Below are 18,393 nucleotides of genomic sequence, written 5' to 3' on the forward strand. Positions count from 1 at the left end.
CTCAACCCATCAAAGGATGGTCCTCGTTCAAGTGGGACGCGACCTGGTGGAACATCAGGCTGCACAGAAATCGAGCTTTCACACGTACATCTTACCGACACGCTGCATCCTTCTTACATGGGTTAGTTGAACGCTCAATCCGAATTTACTCGTACAGTCTGACCACTGGCCCGGAATTGCTCTGGCGGGAAGGCGTAGGTTGGCCGTTGTAGCGGCATCAACAACTGCGGCGAGGACGCCGAAACTGGCAAAGTTCCAACGACTGCGACGTGACATGAGGTCTAGTCTGCCATTGCACACAGATACATTTTGGGATCAAGTCCAGCAGGTAGTTGGCGTGGAATACTGTAGAGATGTGGCCCCACTTGGACGGCATTCGTCGATGGGTCACTACACTGAGTTGTCTTGACTCTTGTCATGAACCAGTTGTTCCACTTCTTCTCAGAGAAGGCACAGTCATCAGTCACACCTCACTCAAAGACTCTGTCAGAATGCAGTTGTCAAGACTCTTATTAGAGCGCTCAAACTTGAATTCCAATAGCCTACGTAAGTAAAGCGCAACAACCTCGACGCATCAATCTCGTTCAAGAAATCCATATTAACTCAAAAAGGATAAGTAAAACTCCCCCTCTAACTCCTCTAATGGGTATCTATCCTCCTCGCCTGCCTCAAACCGTCGCGGCGGCGCCACACGCCTGATCCAGCAACGGCCCCGTCTTCTGAAACTCGACCTTCCTCTCCCCAACAACAACATCAAACGTGGTGCTCAAACTATCCCCCTCCAACCTCCCCCCAACCTCCACAACAACCCACTCGCCCTCGTCCACCCTCCCGGCCCCACCCTCAGCCTCCTCCCACCTCTCAACCACCAACGCCGGCACCCTCACGCCCTGCCTCGCCACCTTCTTCACCACCTCGACCGCGACCTTCTCATCTCCAATCACATCCTTCCGTACCGCCACCTTAATCGTCATATCCCTCGCCGCATCCTGCCCCGCCACCTCCGCCGCACACGAGCGTTTTGGAAGATACATAACACCATCATCGACCGCGTAGCCACCAGTACCAGCATTATCATACGTCACCGCCTCCCCCGTGCTCCCCCGCACCACCGTAACGTTAAACCCGCGGATCCCATTCGCCGCCGGCAGCACGGCGGCGAACTCGTGCCACGCGAACAATTCGTCTTGCGCGCGCGACGGCAGCCCGGAGCTCGTGCCGAGCTGGAACGTGGCGCGGGTCGTGGCGATGGTGGTGTTCAACGTGCTGTTGTCGTTGGAGGCAGTGTCGCGCGCCGGGACGTACGTCAGGTGCACGGTTTGGTCGGCGTACGCGTCGGCGGCGGCGTGCACGCGGATGCGGCCGGTGAGGGAGATGTGCGTCGCGTTGACCAGCGCGAGGGCGTCGATGTACGGCTTGATCGCGATGGGGACGGTGGCGAAGGTGTCTTCGAGGGCGGGGTTGGTCGCGGGCACGGTGTCGATCATGCGGGCGAGGATGTCGGCGCAGGTGGATTGGAAGGTGGCGGGGTCGGCGAGGGTGTGCATGGTGGCGTTGTTGTCGGCGGCGAAGACGCGGGCGTCGCTGTTGGTGGTCGCGTTGGTGCCGACTGCGAGCGGGTTGGTGGTGCTGCCGTCGAGGTACTCGGTCACGACGGCGTTGTCGAAGCTCTCGAAGTGGGGGTCTGTTTCGAAGTGGACGAAGTTGGTTTCGGACGAGTTGAGCGTGATTTCGGGGAAGTCTTTGCCGTGGACGCCGCCTAGGCTGTGGCCGCAGGCGACCATGGCGATCATGTCGCCTGGAGGGGGAGGGTGATGTTAGTGTTTTTTCTTTCTTTCTGGGTTTGGGGCTGGGAGAGGGTCTTACTGGTGTTGAAGCCTGCCTTGGCGAAGATCTGGGTGTGCGTGTCGATGTCTTGGTCCGGCTTGGGGACGCCCGTCGGTCCGGCTTCAGTGGCATCGATGCGACCCACGCGGAAAGGGATCTTTGGTCCGCCGCAGTTGCCCACGGCGATGACGGTGGAGAGGGCGATGAGGTCGGCGGCCGAGGCGCGGATGTTGTAGTAGTTGTTGGTGAATCCGAAGGTGCCGTTGAAGGCATCGCCGACGTTCTCGTCACGCTCCGTCTCGAACATGATGGAGGCGTCCAGCCCGCCGGTGCCGGTGGCGGCGTCGTGGGTGGACATGTCGTGGTAGGCAGTGCGCACCCATTCTGCTGCTGTTTGACGGCCTGCTCCGGCTGAAGAGAACGAGCAAGGATTCACACCTGTGGCGTGTTAGTTGGGAAGTCACTGAGTTGTGCGCGTACGTACCGTCAATGAAACCATTACGGATGTAGCCCGTCTGCAGGTACCGCAAATCCTCCAAGTAATCGTATTTCGACGGCCAGACGTACTCGGCAGTAGATGGTAGGGCCTGGAGCAGGCCGAGCCCCGCGAGAGCAACAGTCTTCATTTTAACGAGCGGAATATTGGAAGAAGAGTTGCAAAGCGAGCGACTGTCGATACTGAAAAGCACAAAGATAGTCCATGGCGCGCTATGGGGTTTTAAACTCAATACGACCGTCCAGCATTCGCACTTAAGATTCGGGAAGGAGGTTTCGGTATGGAGCCATACAAGTGCAAGTATAGTGTTCTCGTATTTCGGAGGCGCATGATTGGCTGGTGCCATGTCAAGGGTAACATCGGCTGCGCGCACGGCTGTGCGGCTCTCTTCTCGACCGCAGGCTAGCCTTGTTTCAACCTTCGCCGCTGCAGTCTTCTTAAATTAGATCGGGGTCGGGCATTTTAAAGCACAAGCGCCTGTTGCAGCCCTACCGTGTCGGAGCACGATACGCGGATGCGACTTCAAGGGGTCGATCAAGCACTTATCAAGTACAACGTCAAATGGCAGGCCACTGTCGTCGTGACAGCAGGCATTGAGAGAACGAGAACCATCAGTGCCCACTCCGTTCCAATCGTGTATGCACGTTCCGTGCAGGGAAAACGAATCAACCCGAGGCAATCCGATATCCGAGCGTAGGTGCGGAACGGCCGAGGCCGTCTCAAGAAACCCGCGCATTGTCTGGATGGCGATTTTTGGAGAAAGAAAACACGAGCGCATGGAGCAGCACGGTAGTTCCCACACGGAGTGCCCCTTGTCGCTTTCCCTTCCTCTTTCCCGTCTCGGGTACGGAAAAGCGTGGTGCGATTCAACACTTTGGTTTGCAAGATATTCCAGTTTTTCGTGCTCTGTGGAGAGTGTTACACTCTTCACACGTGGGTAATTGAAGCAATGATCTAGGCATTGATAAGAGACGTAATCCTGGTGTCGCCCACTTGATCATCTGCCACCTCGGTTTTGGCGAGGAAGGTGGCCTGCGAGATGAACAAACCACTGCAGTAGAGTGCGAGCGGCCATTCCCGGCACCCATATCCTGCACGGCACTTGTATGAAGCACATGGTGTGCTGCGCCGTGGCCGGAGGTCGTAGCGGTTCTACTCGGCGGCGAGCGCTGTAAATATGCCGCTGAGGAGTATGTGAAGGAGGGACAGCGCAGCTTTAGGTTTAAGAACGCCTGGAAGAGTCTTCCATAGGCGGGTAGATTGATTCTGGCCGCTAATGGTCGACCTTCACAATGTGTGTTCGCAGAAAATCGAGAAACACTTTAGCTTCATTGGCGCGCTTAAGGGTTGCGAGGTTAAGCAACGTAGTAAGAAGTAGTATGCAAAGCTCGTCTAGAAGGCGGAACTCACTACATTAAGGCTGGGGTAAAGGCTATCGTATAGCACAAAGTACCCTAAAAAAGCGGCCTCGCGGCAGCGCTTGTTGACATATAATAGTCCCAAAATGGATGCTCTAGAAGAGCGAACCTTATTGGACCTGTTAACTTAATCGTCAGCCTGCCCTAAGCGTTGCTACTCGTCCTTTACCTACCCCTTACACGGCATCTCCATCTGCATAATCCATGAGGGCTTATAAGCTGCTCACTCTGGTGCAACATGAGAGTCGCGGCACTGTGATCAGTAGGTGTGGCTATCTTTTCTCCTTTAGCGGCAGTAGGCATAACTCAGCTCTTCCCGGTTAACCACCACCAGATCTGGGCTCTTTGACAATTACAATTTCAGCAATACAGTCTGCCGCTTGTCTTTCTTTCCCCAACAAAAGAATGATCCCAGGCGTCTACCGAAAAAGTGTGTTTCGAACGAACCTACAAGATGAAGACGGTAGATGCGACGATAGAGATGCAAATGGCAAAAGGCAAAAAATAAAAAGGAAATTGCGCCGATCGGGAATTGAACCCGAATCTAATGCTTACTCGCTTTGAAGCTTGGAAGGCATTAATGCTAACCATTACACCATCGGCGCTCAATGATGAATGAAATTTGATTGAGAAAGAATATGATGTGAGGTATGTGACGCGCTGTTGGTGACGTATGATGATGACCTCTAACAGGGTGATGCGAGATGGACGCGACACGAGCGGATTCGAAGCGAGGGCGGTGATGACAGTGGTGATGGCAAAAAGGCTGGACCGGGAGTGGCTGTTTGGCCGCTGCAGGAACGGCGGGCGATCGGAAGATTGCGGCTTTCGCCCGCTGACAAAACGGAAAAGTCCCAGCAGCGCGTCGTCGACGTCAATTGCCCAGCAGCAGCCTGTCCATCGCCCGTAACCCCGACCCTTTCCTTTCTCTCCCAATTCCCTTCCGCCCACCATGTTCCGCCCAGCATCGCGCGCCGCCGTGCGCCAAGCCTCGTCGGTCGTCAGAGCTCCCGCTCAACGCAGACTCGTCAGCACCGCGCCGCCCACGCAGAAGTCGCGCAGCTGGAAGAGCTCTGCCGCCCGCTGGGGTCTCGCCGGCGCCGCCATCTACTACTACAACACGAGCAAAGCCTTCGCCGACGAGCCTGAGACTTGTACGCACAACACCCCCCGAGCTAGCGCCTCCCCACACGCCGACAACAAGCCATTGACCAGCTCCGCCACACAGTCGTCACGCCGCACGCCGCCGCCGCCGCAGTAGCCACCGCCGTTGACAAGGAGGATCTGCCCACGCTCGAATCCGTCGCCGCGGAGCGCAGGAAGCGCGTCGAGGCCGAGGCCGCGCGCAAGGCCGCCGCCAAAGAAGCCGCCGCCGCAGAAGCCGCCGCATCACAAGCCGACGCGTCGTCGCCCGAGCAGCTCGAGGCCGAGGCTGACCAGCAGGGCGCCTTCAACCCCGAGACGGGCGAGATCAACTGGGACTGCCCGTGCCTGGGCGGCATGGCACACGGGCCCTGCGGCGAGCAGTTCAAGGCGGCCTTCAGCTGCTTCGTCTTCTCCAAGGAGGAACCCAAGGGCATGGACTGCATCGACAAGTTCAAGTACGTGGCAAGGAAAACACGCGGTGGTATTCGGAGTGATTGGCTGACGCTGGCTACAGGGGCATGCAGGACTGCTTCAGGCAATACCCGGAAATCTATGGCGAGGAGCTGGACGGCGACGACGAGGACGGCCCGGCCGCCGAGGGCGTGGATGCCGCCGTGGCCCAGGACCTTGCGGAGCCGTCGGCCAAGGCGGTTGAAGCGCCGAGGCCGGCGGCGGAGAGCTAAGATGTGTGACTACTGTATTGAGAGATGCATTCTGATAGAGAGCAGGATAGGCGGAAAACACCACACTCATGGCGCGGGTGGGGCACCGAGAGCTCCAGACTCGTGCTGCAGGGGACCATGTATAATAGAAGACGAGCGGGAGCATCTGGCGCATGTAGAGCGGGCAAAAGCGGGAGTGCAATTGGACTGGGTTCCCAGCGGATCACGAGAGAAGTCTGGGGAAAGTTTGCGTGCACAGACATGGCGGAGCGGGGCGTGCGAACGGGCTGGATCTGAGCTGTGACGTTGCTGGTGGGATTCTTTCGAGGCCTTCCCGGGCGGCAACGGGTTCTGCGCCAAGCGATGACGTAGGCGTTGCGAGCTAGCCACTTGAAGCTGCAAGCCATGCGAACCTGCACTTCCTCTTAAACCCTCGTCCATCGTGTGACTCTCTCCATCACGCGTCAAGCTCACCAGTCTCCTCGCCATCTCCAGCCAGCTCCCACCGTGCTCCTGTGCATCTGCGACTGTGCACCTGCATCTCTACACCACCACCCCACCCACTCCGCACCCTCCACACCCACGAAATCATGTCGTACGCCGATGTTGCTGCTAGCGGCCCTTCGCAGTCCGCTGAAGATGTAAGTCACGCCCATTGCCGGTGCTGCTGGACGCGCAAAAGCTAATTGTGTTGCAGGCGTAAGTCTTGCTCTTTTCCACCTTTGTTGCACCAGCAGGCGCGCGCGCACCCGGCGCAGAGATAAGCAAGCCGTGCGACGACGGGGCGGTGTTTGGGCAGCAGAGAGGCATTGCGCGATTCCTCGGGCGCGCATTGCACGGTAGCGAACGTAGGGCTGAAGGCGAGCCCAAAGAGCACAGCCGTGCGGATCGTCCAACCCTTCAGTTTCAAACGCAAGCCGCGGCATGCCTCTCCTGCTGCAGAAAAACCCCTCTCCTTCGCCCCATGGCTGCCACTCTGTCGCCCCAGGTCGCGTGGGACCTGTTCCCGTCGTCGTTGCGGCGCATATCCATCACCGACGAGCTGCTGGCCGAACTGGTCCAACCGCCGACTCTAACTCCTGAATCCAGACGCGCCCCGCCCGTTCCCCAGGTTGCCCACACCGACGAATCCACCCAGTCGCTGATCGATGTCGACTCGCCGCACATCTCGTCGGTGCCCTCGGACTACGAGTCGCAGACGATAAAGACCGACACGCAGGCCGACCGCGTCGAGCGCGAGATCGACGCCCTGCAGCGCCAGGCCACGGAGAAGCTCAAGAAGGACATGCAGGCCAAGCACAAGGGGCGCAAGGCCGGCCAGAGCATCCGCGACAACGCCGCCAACCCCGTCGTTATCGGCAACTTTGTCACCATCGGCGCTCTCGGCGCCGTGCTGGGCCTCGGCGCCTACAAGAAGTACAACGCAGGCCAGCTCAACTGGAAGGTTGCCGGCGCTTGGGCCGGTGTTGTGGGTCTCTTCGGCGTTGCCGATTACTACGTTTCCAAGTAAGTGTTCGGCTGACCGCCTTCGCCTTGGCCTTGGCTGACACATGATCAGATTCCTGTTCGAGAAGTACCCCACCAAGAAATAGACGACTTCTTATGATACCAACGCGGGCGGCGTTCTGCGGACTTTTTCCTTTGTTGACTTTTCTCCACTTGTTGCCGGGGTTTGCTGGTTCAGGCTCAGTGACACTCCAAAACCGTGTCACTTGATTTTGTAATACCACTTCAATACACTATTCACCTCCAACAAGAACCATTTCCGTTTCCTTGTCCACGCGTGACCATCCCGCCACTACTTTCCCACCACCATCCAACGCGACCATTCCCCCCACCACTACTCGTAGTACTCCTCCTCCCCAACCCCTCTCTCCTCCACCGGCACCACCCCATCCACATCTAACGCCATCCCCATGCCCAAATCCTCGCCGTCGATGGCCAGGTCCGGATTCTCCCCCGCCCACTCCCCGTTCCACCACCGCACCACCAACCCCCTCATCCGCACCTTCTCCTCGTCCTCGTCCCCTTCCCCGCCGCCGCCGCCGCCGCCCGTGACCAAATTATTACCAAAAGAAAGCATCATACCCCCCACGACGGCCACCAGCGCCGCCTCGCTCGGCAGCACGGCCGTGATGCCGCATTCGCCTTTGATCATGCTCATGCCCGTCGTGGTCGTGTTTGCGTTCGTGTCCGTGTTTCTGGTGGTGGTGGTGTACGCTTGCTTGTACACGCGGAACCGCGGCGGCGCGGCGTCGTCGTAGTAGCACCCCCGGTCGGCGGCGGCGGTACTGAGGCTGTAGCGAGACGCCAGACCGAAGGCTTCGAGGTAAGTGCGGATGATGTGGCGCTGTAGGGCGCGGAGGGCGTGGCGGGCGGAGGTGACAGATGATTGTTGCTGCTGCTGCTGCTGCTCGGCGGCCACGCCGCTCCGGATCGTCGTCAGCCGGATGTGGATGGTCGGACGTGCGGTCTTGGACGGCGTCGGTAGGCGCGTGAGGGTTATGTGGATGGGGCCGAGGGGCGTGTGGACGGTTGGTGGGGGGGTTGAGGATGGGAGGGGGAGGGGGGGTGAGGAGGAAGGGGGGTGTGGGTAGGGCGAGTAGGGCGAGTTAGTAGCGGAGGAGGAGGAAGGGGAGGGAGGGGGTGCGTGGCCGGCTTGTTGCTGTTGCTGTTGCTGGTGTTGCTCCTGTTGTTGTTGCGCGAAATGCTCTTCGTCGGCGGAGCGGGTGCGGCGGCGGCCTCGGTCTCGGGGGTCTCCTTGCTCTTGCACTTGCTGCTGCTCCTGCACCCTCATTCTGGGGGCTGTGGGAGGGTTGGAAGGGAGATGGTCGGAAGATGGGAGCTCCTGGTCGGGGTTGCTGTGGTTATCTCCTTCTTTCTTTGCTACTGCTCTTGCTGCTGGCGTGGGCGAGACCGACCCGTTTTCCTCCTCGTCGTCGTCATCGTCGTCGGGGGGACTGTAGTCTCGGTCGCTTGGTGACGAGATGGACTCTTCGGAGGTGGATGAGCCGCACGTGTCCGGATCGCGGAATGGGTCTTGTTCGTCTTGCATGGCTTCTGCGTTCATGGCGTCGGTTGTCTGTCTCGGTTAGGTTAGAGATGGGGAGGTTAGCGAGAGAGGGTAGATTCTTATGTAGTTGATTGTATGGTGTTTGTGGTTTCTGGAAGTTGCTGGAAAAGGTGTTTTTATTTGCTATGCGATGGTTAGTTCGTAGTTGGTATGGATTTGTCTACTGATTGTTGGTGATTTTCTTTGTATATGCGGCTTTGCTGCTGACATGTTAGCGCTTGCTATTACCCAAAAGACAGTCAAAAGCCCTAACTTTTATCCAAATACATGTTGTATGTACATTCGTTTCTCGCCAGCCCGTGGTAGGTTATCAAGCAAGATTGTTCCTCCGTAATGTGCGATAACTCTAAGATGTCGTTCAAGTGAGTCTAGTCACTTTGACTATCTACGGTTTGCTCAAACGACGTTAGTGCGTGATCCCTGCATCTCCCACTTCCCGGCCTGTCAATCATTTCCGCTTCGCAAGAACCCCGCAAGATAGGCACCCGTATCTTTTATCATCGAGTGTTACATCGCTTGCACCTTTTCAGCATCCGCCCACGCCGTTCCTGGCTTCGAAAGCCGGGTACCTGTTTTTTTAATTTACGCATGCCAGCTTAGCACCGGATCTACTCCCCGGGATAATGTCGTCGTACGACAACGTCACCTCCATCCCCTCTCTCCACACGCACAAGTGTAGCATTCCAACGATGAAGTTGCATCACCATTGGGAACCTGGAGTGTAACGCTCTTTGGCCCATTGGTCGGGGTCATCTAAAAAGCCAACACTCCGTCCATCTGCTTCCTCTACCGCTCTACCCGCGGCAACTACTTTGCAATGCGGCTCCCGACTGCAGCATCTCTGGTCCTATTGGTCACCGCCGGTAAGCATCCGTGGCACGCGATTGACTTCCACAATGCTGACGCCAATCTTGAGGCTCTGCGCGGCTCCTGACGGTCCCGACCGTCCCCTTCGAGCCCGCCAACGGCTCCCTATCGGTCGGCAGTCTCCGGTCCATCGTCGTCGATGAGAAACACGTCGATGCGGTGAATGAAGATGGAGAAACGCTCATCCCACCTACTTTGATGGAGTTCGCCCGGACGTTTGCCACCGACTTCAGCAAAACGCTCGGGGCGAATCTGACTTTGGCTACTGGCACCGCGGCTGAGGCAGGCTCCATCTTCCTGACATTGGACAACACCACCGACTTCCTCGATGCTGCCGGCCGCCACACGTCCGAGGGCTACAGCTTCTCGGTGTCGGGCGATGGCGTCACGATTGGCGGGGCCAGCCCTCTGGGAGCATGGTGGGGAACCCGCACTCTCCTCCAAGCCGCAGTCCTCAACAACGGCACCATCCCCGCCGGTTCTGCCGTCGATGCTCCAGGGTGGGCAACGCGCGGCGTCATGCTGGATGCCGGCCGCCACTACTACCCGCCCGAGTTCCTGATGGACATGTGCTCGTACCTCAGCTTCTTCAAGCAAAACACGTTCCACCTGCACCTGAGCGACAACATGGGCAGCGTCTACCTGGACGACTACGACTTCGAGATGAGCCTGTACGCCGCATTCCGGCTCGACTCGGACGCGCCTGCGCTGACCGGGCTCAACCGGCGCAAGAACGAGTCGTACACCAGGGACGTCTTCGAGACGATGCAGCACACGTGCGCCTCCCGCGGCGTCACCATCATCCCCGAGATCGAAACCCCCGGCCACGCCCTCGTCATCACCCAGTGGAAGCCCGAGCTGGCCCTCAGCACCGACTACAGCATGCTCAACCTCTCGCACCCCGACACGCTGCCGACCGTGCGCGCCATTTGGCACGAATTCCTGCCGTGGTTCCACACCAAAACCGTGCACATCGGCGCCGACGAGTACGACGCCACGCTGGCCGCCGACTACAACGACTTCGTCAACGCGCTCAGCGCCTACATCCGCAGCTCCACCACCCCCGCCAAATCGACCCGCATCTGGGGCACCTTCCCGCCGTCCGCCGCCTACACCAACAACATCCCTCCCGCCGCAGCCTCGATCCAGCACTGGGAGTTCTTCGAGGACGACCCGCTCCGCGACTACCTCGCGCGCAACTACTCCGTCCTCAACTCCGACGACGCCTTCTACATCGTCAACAAGTGGTCCGGCTCGTACCCGCAGTCCCTCAACCGCACCCGCATCTTCCACGGCGACCCGCAGACTGGTGGTGCATACGACCCCCACGTCTTCGACACCAACAACGCCACAAACAACCCGCCCCGCAATCACCCCGGCGTCCTCGGCCACGTCGCCGCCCTGTGGAACGACTGCGGCCCCAACGCCACCACGTACAGCGAGGCGTATTACGCCTGGCGCGACGGCCTGCCCGCCCTCGCCGATAAGCAGTGGGGCGGCGACTTGGTTGAGGATGAGTATGACGCCGTCTTCGCGCCGCTGCACGACGCCGTACCCGCGCAGAACCTGGACCGGCGTATCCCCTCGGTCTCGGAGACGGTTTTGAAGTACGACTTCGCGAACGTGGCGGGCACGGTGGTGCCAGATGCGAGCGGGAACGGGTACGACGGCGCCGTTGTCGTTGTCGGCGGCGGCGACGACGTGGACGTCGTCTGCGGTGTTGTCGATCCGGCAAAGGGCGCGGGCGCGTTGAGGCTGGACGGCGCCTGCTTCGTGCAGACGCCGCTGGTGGAGGGCAAGGGCCGCGACTATACGCTTTCGTTTGGGGTTTGGCCGGAGGCGCCTGGCGGCGCGCTGTTCGGCAGCGGCGGTGGGGACGATGGCTCCGCGTTGCTCGCTGGGAACGGGTCGAGCGAGAGCGTCATGCTGGTCGCTGCTGGGTATGCGTTTGCGCTGAATTATAGCTTGCCGCTGGGCGCGTGGAGCGAGGTGAGCCTCGTGGGCAGCGGGAATCGGACGTTTTTGGATGTGAAGGGGGGAGAGCGGATGGAGTTTACGACGGTCATGGGGATCTTGGGGAATAGTTTTGTTTGGGAGAGCATTGCGGTGGAGGCGCCGGTGGGGAGGATTGGGGAGGGGTTTGTGGGGTGGGTGAGGGATGTGGTGTTGAGGGATGGGGCTGAGTGAAAGAGACTATTGTTCCGTGCCTCTTGGTGGGTGTTCAGAAGCTGGCCTGAAGTGTCGTATTCAACCCCTCCCCGTCTGTTTCTTTTGATAGCAAACCCCTTCTTCTACTTCCTCAATCTTCCCGAGGGCCAGGAAACGGCTGTTACGCTACACCTCGGGCCGCCCGCCGGTTCACCGCGCGCAACGTGCTCGTCCCAAACAGGAAAGTGATCGGGCGCGATATACTGGATCCACAAATTAGATCGCTGCACTGACAACCTTCCACCCTCGGCAAGGGCCAAGCCGCACACCTTCTCCCAACGTCTACCAATCGATCGTCACCTGCCCGCCATCTTGCATGCTCTCACATATAGTGTTTGCACCACGATATCAGCCCGACGAGAACACTTCAACCTGGTTTGCCGCAGCAATTGATTCCAGGACAGCCACCGCCAAGACGGCTCGCAACATCCCGAGCGTGGCTTTACGCCACTAGAAGCAACTAATCGACGCCATGAAGGGCCGACCCGTAGAGCATCAGGGGTTCAGGAGATCGGCAGAGCAGAAAGCAGTATAAAAGCCAGCGGCTCGGTACCACCGGCCCCTACAGCTTCAACGGCGAGAACTTCACTTTAGCTCGCTGAAGGGAGAAGAAGAAGCCGTCCAAGATGAAGCTCACCTCGCTCATTTGCCTCAGCGCCGTCGCGCTCGGCACTGTCCTCGCGGCGCCGCACTCGCAGCCGCCAACAACCAAGGGCCGCCGCAGCAACACCAGGGATTACGACATCGTCATGGTCCCGGACGCGGACATCGCCTCGGTCCTGGCCGTCCTCAACCTCAACTCGCACATGGACGACATCCTCGGCACATACAACAACACGCTCTTCAAGGGCTTCTCGGGCGCCCTGACCCCGCAGGAGGCGACGCTGCTGAGCGCCATGCCCAACGTCCGCGCCGTCGCCGAGGTCGTCGAGGTCAACGTCGCTGAAGACACCGAGACCCGCGACGGCGTCCCCTGGGGCCTGCAGCGCATCTCGCAGCGCGACACGATCCACAGCAGGAACTTCCCGCTCGACCGGACGTCAGTTGCCCCCTCCCACCTCCTCCACTCCAAAAACCCCCCGCATACTGATAAACATCCAGGTACACATACCGCTACCCCTCCGCCTCCACCCCCCTCGGCGCCGGCATCGACGTATACGTCCTCGACACCGGCATCTACACCTCCCACACCGAATTCGACGGCCGTGCCTCCATGGGCTTCACGTACTGGCCGGCCAACACCACCGACGGCCACGGCCACGGCACCCATTGCGCCGCCACCATCGCCGGCACCACCGTCGGCGTCGCCAGCGCCGCGAACGTCGTCGGCGTCAAGGTGCTGTCGGACGCCGGCCCCGGGCCGTCGAACGCCTTGCTCGCGGGGCTGGATTGGGTTGCCGCGAGGCATGGTGAAGGGGAGGGCAGGACGTCCGTGATGAGCATGTCGCTCGGGTTTGAGGAGCGCTCGGAGGCGATTGAGGCCGCGGTGGCGGAGATGGTGAGGGGCGGCGTGCATGCTGCGCTCGCTGCTGGGAATTCTGCCAAGGACGCCTGCACCGTCACGCCCGCGGCTCTCGGCGGGCGCGGGTCGGCTGTACCCGTTGTCACTGTCGGTGCTTCTACTTATGACGACCAAGTCGCGGATTTCTCGAATACTGGCAGCTGCGTCGACGTTTATGCTCCTGGTGTGTGGGTCGTCTCTGCCGGCATCGAAGATGCGAACCAGTACGTTGTTAAGTCTGGGACGAGTATGGCGACGCCGCATGTCGCTGGCTTGATGGCGTATCGCCTGGGTAGTAGCGCCGCGAAGGAGGACGGACCGGAGGAGGTGAAGAGGTGGGTTGTTGGTGGCGCGGTTGGGGGAGTGTTGGTGGGGAGGGAGGGGATGGGGAAGGAGGAGGCGGAGGGGCTGGTTTTGGTTAATAATGGGGCGGAGGAGGAGAGTGGGTGGATGTTTGGGTAGGAGGAGGGAGGTGTACGTGGTTGTGGAGGTGATTGAGGGGACGGAGGGTGGAGGCGGTTGGTGCGATGTCGATGGCACGTTTTGTATGTTGGGCGGCGTCAAGGGAAGGATAGAGAAAAAAGGAAAACCAAAAAAGGGAAGGAAGGGAGGAAGTCTATACAAGAAGTCTATTTTGGTGGTGAGAAGGCGGATGGGTGAATAATTGGTAGGAAGTAGAGTCTTCGCCGTTGGCGTGGACGGTGTATACGGTGAAGTTGAAGTGCGATGTTTTCTCTCTCGGCACACCATAGCCCGTCGTCGGAATAGCGCGTAATCGAATTGATAGTGATGCAAAAAGCCGGTTTGAGAAAAAGTGACCACTTTAATTGAGACTGTATCGTGCAATGTTGCCACGAGGAGACTCAGTTGAAAAGGCCGGTTTGGGAAGAGGGAAAATGTAGCTGCATCGGATTTTGCGACAATTGCTCCAATGAACACCTGGATCTACCTTTTGCTTTGATGCTGCCATGAAGTCACTTGTAATTGCGTGATTGAAAACATGCGGGGCATACTTTCCAACCGTGGACAAGCCATACTTGCGCAATGCTGCTGTGGAGAGTGGTGTCACTGACAGGAAATAGTGCTGATGCTGTGCCTTTCACAAGACAAAGGTAGGCACGAAGTCCACCTCTTTTCCCGAGGAAGATATGGAAGCTTAGAAGGAGAACGGAGTAGCGTTGTGGTTCCCCGCAAAGCTTCTACCGTGGTTTAGCATTATTCAACCCCCAACGTTTTCTTTTTCGTCAACATAGCTACGTCTTTCCCCTTTGACTTGTTTTCTCCCGCAACTCCACGTCTCAGTCAAACCCAGCAGCCATGGCCCAATTATCTCAAAAGGACAATATCAAATATCGTTGCGATATCTGCGCCTACAAGAAGCTTCGAGAGGAATTTACCGTGGGTCCATGTCACTGCTACAAAGTCTGCTCCAACACGGCCACCTGCAAGAAATGCACGAGCCGCTACATGATTGGCAGGCTCGCCAGCAAGCCTGAAGAGCCGCTTCAATGCATGCACTGCAAACACGAATGGAGTTTCGATCTGGCGGAACCTCTCCTCCCGCCTGAAGCTGCAGCGACCTACAACAAACTCCTCACCCGGCGGCACCTGGAGGAAATGCCGGACTTTTCCTTCTGCCCGTACCCCGACTGTACCGCAGGGGAGATTCACGACACCACTTGCGAGGCTTTCCCGCGCGTGCAGTGCCACCATTGCGCGAGAGAGAGCTGCCAAGTCTGTCGCGAGCCGTATCAAGGAGGCCACTCATGCGCCGAGTTCAGCTCGTCGGAAAAGTGCAAAAACAAGACGATCCGGTCTCTCAAGGGAGTCGGCGCCAAGCGTTGCCCACGCTGCAAGTATGTTGTTATAAAGGCTGGCGGCTGTGGCCTTGTGACGTGCAAGTCTTCCCAAATCGCCTTTTGAGGACGATGCTAACCAGCGCACTCTCAAGGCGGCCACTGCCACAAGTTCTATAGATGGCGGTCTGCAGAGCCCCTCGAAAGCGACCCAACCCGGCCTTTTAAACTTGCCGAGAAGCTGTCCAACGCCTTCAAAGCCTGCTTTCCTCGCAGGAAACGAGACGCTAAGAACACCGGCTGATCCGCCCGATGACTAGAATCCCGATGCACCTAGCTGGACTCTCTAATTTGGCTGTCTCTACCGCATGTCATCGACCACTGGGGGCGGAGGATGCGCACCTACAGTGCGTCCAATGGGGGAGACGCCTTGAAAGCATCTGGACGGAGTGTGGCACGCTTTCGGCAGTGAGGAGGGTTTTCTGCCGGACGAGAGGAGATATTACGCATAGAAACATGTAGGTAACGTCGGAAAATGTTCATTTTCTTCTCAATATGTTCTGATTGCTCCACCACCCTCCTACCCTCCGACGCCAACCTCCACTTTCAGTACAAATTCCACGCCACCCACTCACCCGGAGGACCTGTAACTGGGCTATTCCAAGTCTACGTCCCATCCCCTTGCCTCCGATGGCACTTTCCGAAGACGCTGAATCTCTTGATGCAATCTTGACAGCATCTCTTGCCTCTCGCTGTCCCACTCCTGCCTTATTCGACCCATCATGTATGCGTAGGTCCGTGAGTCAGTGGCGAATTGGTCAACAAATGTGCGATAATGGTGCTCGAATTGGCAGTTCTTCTGCTTCAAATCAAAGCTAATATCGACGCATATACCGGTGAATACGTCTTCTTTCCTGTCAATATACCTCAACGGGGTTTCCTAGGGAAGTCATTAGAAAGAATTTTCCAGCGTTTAGTGCAGTTTACATACGGAAATCAGCAGCTCGTTTGGAGGAAGCTAACGGCAATTATTCAGTAGCTGCAACAGAGAGAAGAGCCATTCAAGGCCGAAGTTGCTGGGGAAAGAAACAAACTTACTTCCGGGCCCATTCGCGACGGCTTCCGCGGCCTTCTTTGCTTCTGTTTGGCCAGAACCAGCTGAAGTCGATGCTCGAGCAGGACAGCCCGACGAGCCAAGACTTCGACCCACTGATCTTCGAAGACATCATTGAGCACCGCGGTGTAGCTGGCGCATTCCACGTCTAAGCGACGCGCCAGCTCTTCCTGCTCGTTTGTGATCTCAGCCGACTCGGCGTCCCAGTCGCAATTCCGCTGTCTCAGGACGTTGCCGGTTCGGCAGTCCACTGGCTCGTAAATATCGTCGCGCGGCCGGTAGAAGTGTACCTGAGGCCGCGCCCCGTAGTAGTTTTTGCTGTGGGAATAACATGTGTGTTTCAGTTCCAATTCTTCGAACGTCTGGAAGCGGTGGAGATCGGCGGTGGCGTGGACTAAAGCGCTTTTCGCTGCGGTATGCTTCAGGACCATGAAATACTCCAGTACCCATGGTATAGACTGCAGGGCGGAATCCTGGCTGTCGTATTCCCGAAAGAGTCCTCGTATGGGCGAGCACCCGGTGGAGGAACAGGGGCAGGAGCATCTATCGCCTTGGTTGATGTCGCCACCTGCTGATACGAGCGCGGCAGTTGCATCGAGCCAATCTGTCCACTCGTCTCTGTCGCATGGGCCCCAGTAGATTCCGTCCATCATGGCTGCGTTCGAGTGATGGAACGCGCTCATGCAATGATTGTCCGTTATACTCACATCAGCCTCGTGCTCAATCAACTTCTGAAAAACGCGCGCTGATGAGGGAAAATGGCTAAAAACCATCATGGGGGTGTATCCGCGGCGATTCTGCTGGTTGACACTACCGTGGCAGTACTTCAGCAACAGTTGTGCTTCATCGGTATCTCTGCAGACGTGGAGCAGTGGGAAACCATCCCAGGATATTTCCCCTTGCGCAGAAAGGGTCTGAAGCAAATACTCGAGGGTCTGCCCGTAATAATCGGATGTATCGAACAGCATGCGGATCCACAGGCAGACCTTTACTGCATCGCCTGCATCATCCGGGTTCATTGCCATGTAGAATTTCAAAACTTCCTCGAGGAATCCTGGTTCAGAGCAGAGAAAGGCGTAATACCACATGCACTGGTAGCTCAGTCCGTCCCGAAGAAAGGGGTCTGCTCCAGCCTGGAGCAAAGACTTTGTGGTGTTGATGTCCCCGTAGCTCGCGGCATACATCAGTGGAGTCATGCCAAACTTGTCGGTCGAGTCTACATGAGCGGCCAAGCGTGACTTGAGAAGCAGACCAACCATCTTTGAATTGCGAACGGCAAGGTGAAGCGCAGATTGGCCGCGAAAGTTTCTGGCAAGTAGGTCCGAAGGGGATGCTGAACGCAGAATTTCCTCGGTTGCTTTGAAATTATGGGACAGTGTTGCAGCTTGGAGAGCGGTTGTTCCGCCGAAATCTTATATCAAGTGAGCTTCTTAAACAGCAACGGGGAAGGCGAATCGCTTACCAGAGTCTTCTGCCGCTAGATTTCCAATGGCTTCTATGAAGAGTCGATCCGGATACATGAAAGGGTCGATGTAACCAGGGTTGAATGGCATGGGCCATTCAACCATAGTCTCTGGCCGAAACCCCTGAGTGAAATCGAACAACCGCAGCATCTCCTTCAGCAGACACATATGCGGACCTTCGCCCACCCACCGCAAGACGCACTTCAGGAGCCTGTAATGGGTTTAGATGCATGAACCCCCAGATGGATGACTGTGCCCACCTATCATTTTCCTGGAGGAAGCCCTCTTGGGCGAAAGTCCCTAGAAGGTCGAACTGCCTGTCTACAATCCCCACCCAAGGAGCCCGGATCAGGTACTACCCACCAGTCAGCACACCCTCCAGCAACAACTTCCAACAACTTACGTCAATGTAGCCTTCCCCGTCCGAGTTCTGGTCCTTGGTCGAGATGACTCCAGAATCAAGCAAAGCCCTTACTTGGTGAGAAGCAGCGGCAGCCGTCAAAGTCCCGGCGCTGCATCTCTCGATGACTACAAAGCCGGGAGAAGTGCGTCGTACAGTGTTCAGTGGCATTATGTTCCAGCCAATCGACATTTCTCCACCTTCCCGGATCCCGGCGGTAATCCTGATCAGCTTGCCGAAGAGCGAGATGGTCCACTGGTACTTCAAATCTTCGCAGCCGCAGGCCATCATATATGTGGCTGGTCCCGATACAAGCCATCTGCGCCGATAAGTGCTCGTGTGGTGGCACGCACAGCCGCACAGCCCCTGTGCGCATCTTGATTTCCTGGAAGACCTCCTTGCAAGCCTGTTGAAGGGTCGTG

At 57.9% G+C, this 18,393-nt stretch overlaps 7 protein-coding genes and 1 non-coding gene across 8 annotated transcripts; 4 read left to right on the forward strand and 4 right to left on the reverse strand.

Annotated features, from left to right (window-relative positions):
- Positions 1 to 668: 668 nt before the first annotated feature.
- SLS55_000925 (uncharacterized protein) lies at positions 669 to 2,453 on the reverse strand (the record flags this gene model as incomplete). Its single annotated transcript, XM_066772431.1, has 3 exons — positions 669 to 1,798; positions 1,867 to 2,265; positions 2,312 to 2,453. The coding sequence occupies 3 exons, from the start codon at positions 2,451 to 2,453 to the stop codon at positions 669 to 671; spliced, it is 1,671 nt and encodes a 556-aa protein (XP_066637710.1).
- Positions 2,454 to 4,258: 1,805 nt separating this feature from the next.
- On the reverse strand, positions 4,259 to 4,346 carry SLS55_000926. Its single transcript has one exon. It is a non-coding gene; the product is annotated as a tRNA-Gly (tRNA).
- A 347-nt stretch (positions 4,347 to 4,693) lies between these two features.
- Positions 4,694 to 5,570, forward strand: MIA40 (Oxidoreductase; the record flags this gene model as incomplete). Its single annotated transcript, XM_066772432.1, has 3 exons — positions 4,694 to 4,895; positions 4,970 to 5,342; positions 5,402 to 5,570. 3 exons carry the CDS (start codon positions 4,694 to 4,696, stop codon positions 5,568 to 5,570), a joined length of 744 nt encoding a protein of 247 aa, XP_066637711.1.
- A 943-nt stretch (positions 5,571 to 6,513) lies between these two features.
- On the forward strand, positions 6,514 to 7,141 carry SLS55_000928 (uncharacterized protein; the record flags this gene model as incomplete). Its single annotated transcript, XM_066772433.1, has 2 exons — positions 6,514 to 7,055; positions 7,108 to 7,141. 2 exons carry the CDS (start codon positions 6,514 to 6,516, stop codon positions 7,139 to 7,141), a joined length of 576 nt encoding a protein of 191 aa, XP_066637712.1.
- Positions 7,142 to 7,389: 248 nt separating this feature from the next.
- Positions 7,390 to 8,346, reverse strand: SLS55_000929 (uncharacterized protein; the record flags this gene model as incomplete). Its single annotated transcript, XM_066772434.1, has 2 exons — positions 7,390 to 7,899; positions 8,341 to 8,346. 2 exons carry the CDS (start codon positions 8,344 to 8,346, stop codon positions 7,390 to 7,392), a joined length of 516 nt encoding a protein of 171 aa, XP_066637713.1.
- Positions 8,347 to 9,687: 1,341 nt separating this feature from the next.
- On the forward strand, positions 9,688 to 11,676 carry SLS55_000930 (uncharacterized protein; the record flags this gene model as incomplete). The annotated part of the gene is made up of 1 exon (XM_066772435.1): positions 9,688 to 11,676. One exon carries the CDS (start codon positions 9,688 to 9,690, stop codon positions 11,674 to 11,676), a length of 1,989 nt encoding a protein of 662 aa, XP_066637714.1.
- A 647-nt stretch (positions 11,677 to 12,323) lies between these two features.
- SLS55_000931 (uncharacterized protein) lies at positions 12,324 to 13,660 on the forward strand (the record flags this gene model as incomplete). The annotated part of the gene is made up of 2 exons (XM_066772436.1): positions 12,324 to 12,736; positions 12,799 to 13,660. The coding sequence occupies 2 exons, from the start codon at positions 12,324 to 12,326 to the stop codon at positions 13,658 to 13,660; spliced, it is 1,275 nt and encodes a 424-aa protein (XP_066637715.1).
- Positions 13,661 to 15,649: 1,989 nt separating this feature from the next.
- SLS55_000932 (uncharacterized protein) lies at positions 15,650 to 18,259 on the reverse strand (the record flags this gene model as incomplete). Its single annotated transcript, XM_066772437.1, has 7 exons — positions 15,650 to 15,934; positions 15,986 to 16,012; positions 16,093 to 16,581; positions 16,816 to 17,465; positions 17,571 to 17,782; positions 17,832 to 17,926; positions 17,975 to 18,259. The coding sequence occupies 7 exons, from the start codon at positions 18,257 to 18,259 to the stop codon at positions 15,650 to 15,652; spliced, it is 2,043 nt and encodes a 680-aa protein (XP_066637716.1).
- Positions 18,260 to 18,393: the final 134 nt, after the last annotated feature.

The sequence above is a fragment of the Diplodia seriata genome (genome assembly GCF_021436955.1).
Source record: "Diplodia seriata strain FDS-637 chromosome Unknown scaffold_1, whole genome shotgun sequence".
Classification (NCBI taxonomy): domain Eukaryota; kingdom Fungi; phylum Ascomycota; class Dothideomycetes; order Botryosphaeriales; family Botryosphaeriaceae; genus Diplodia; species Diplodia seriata.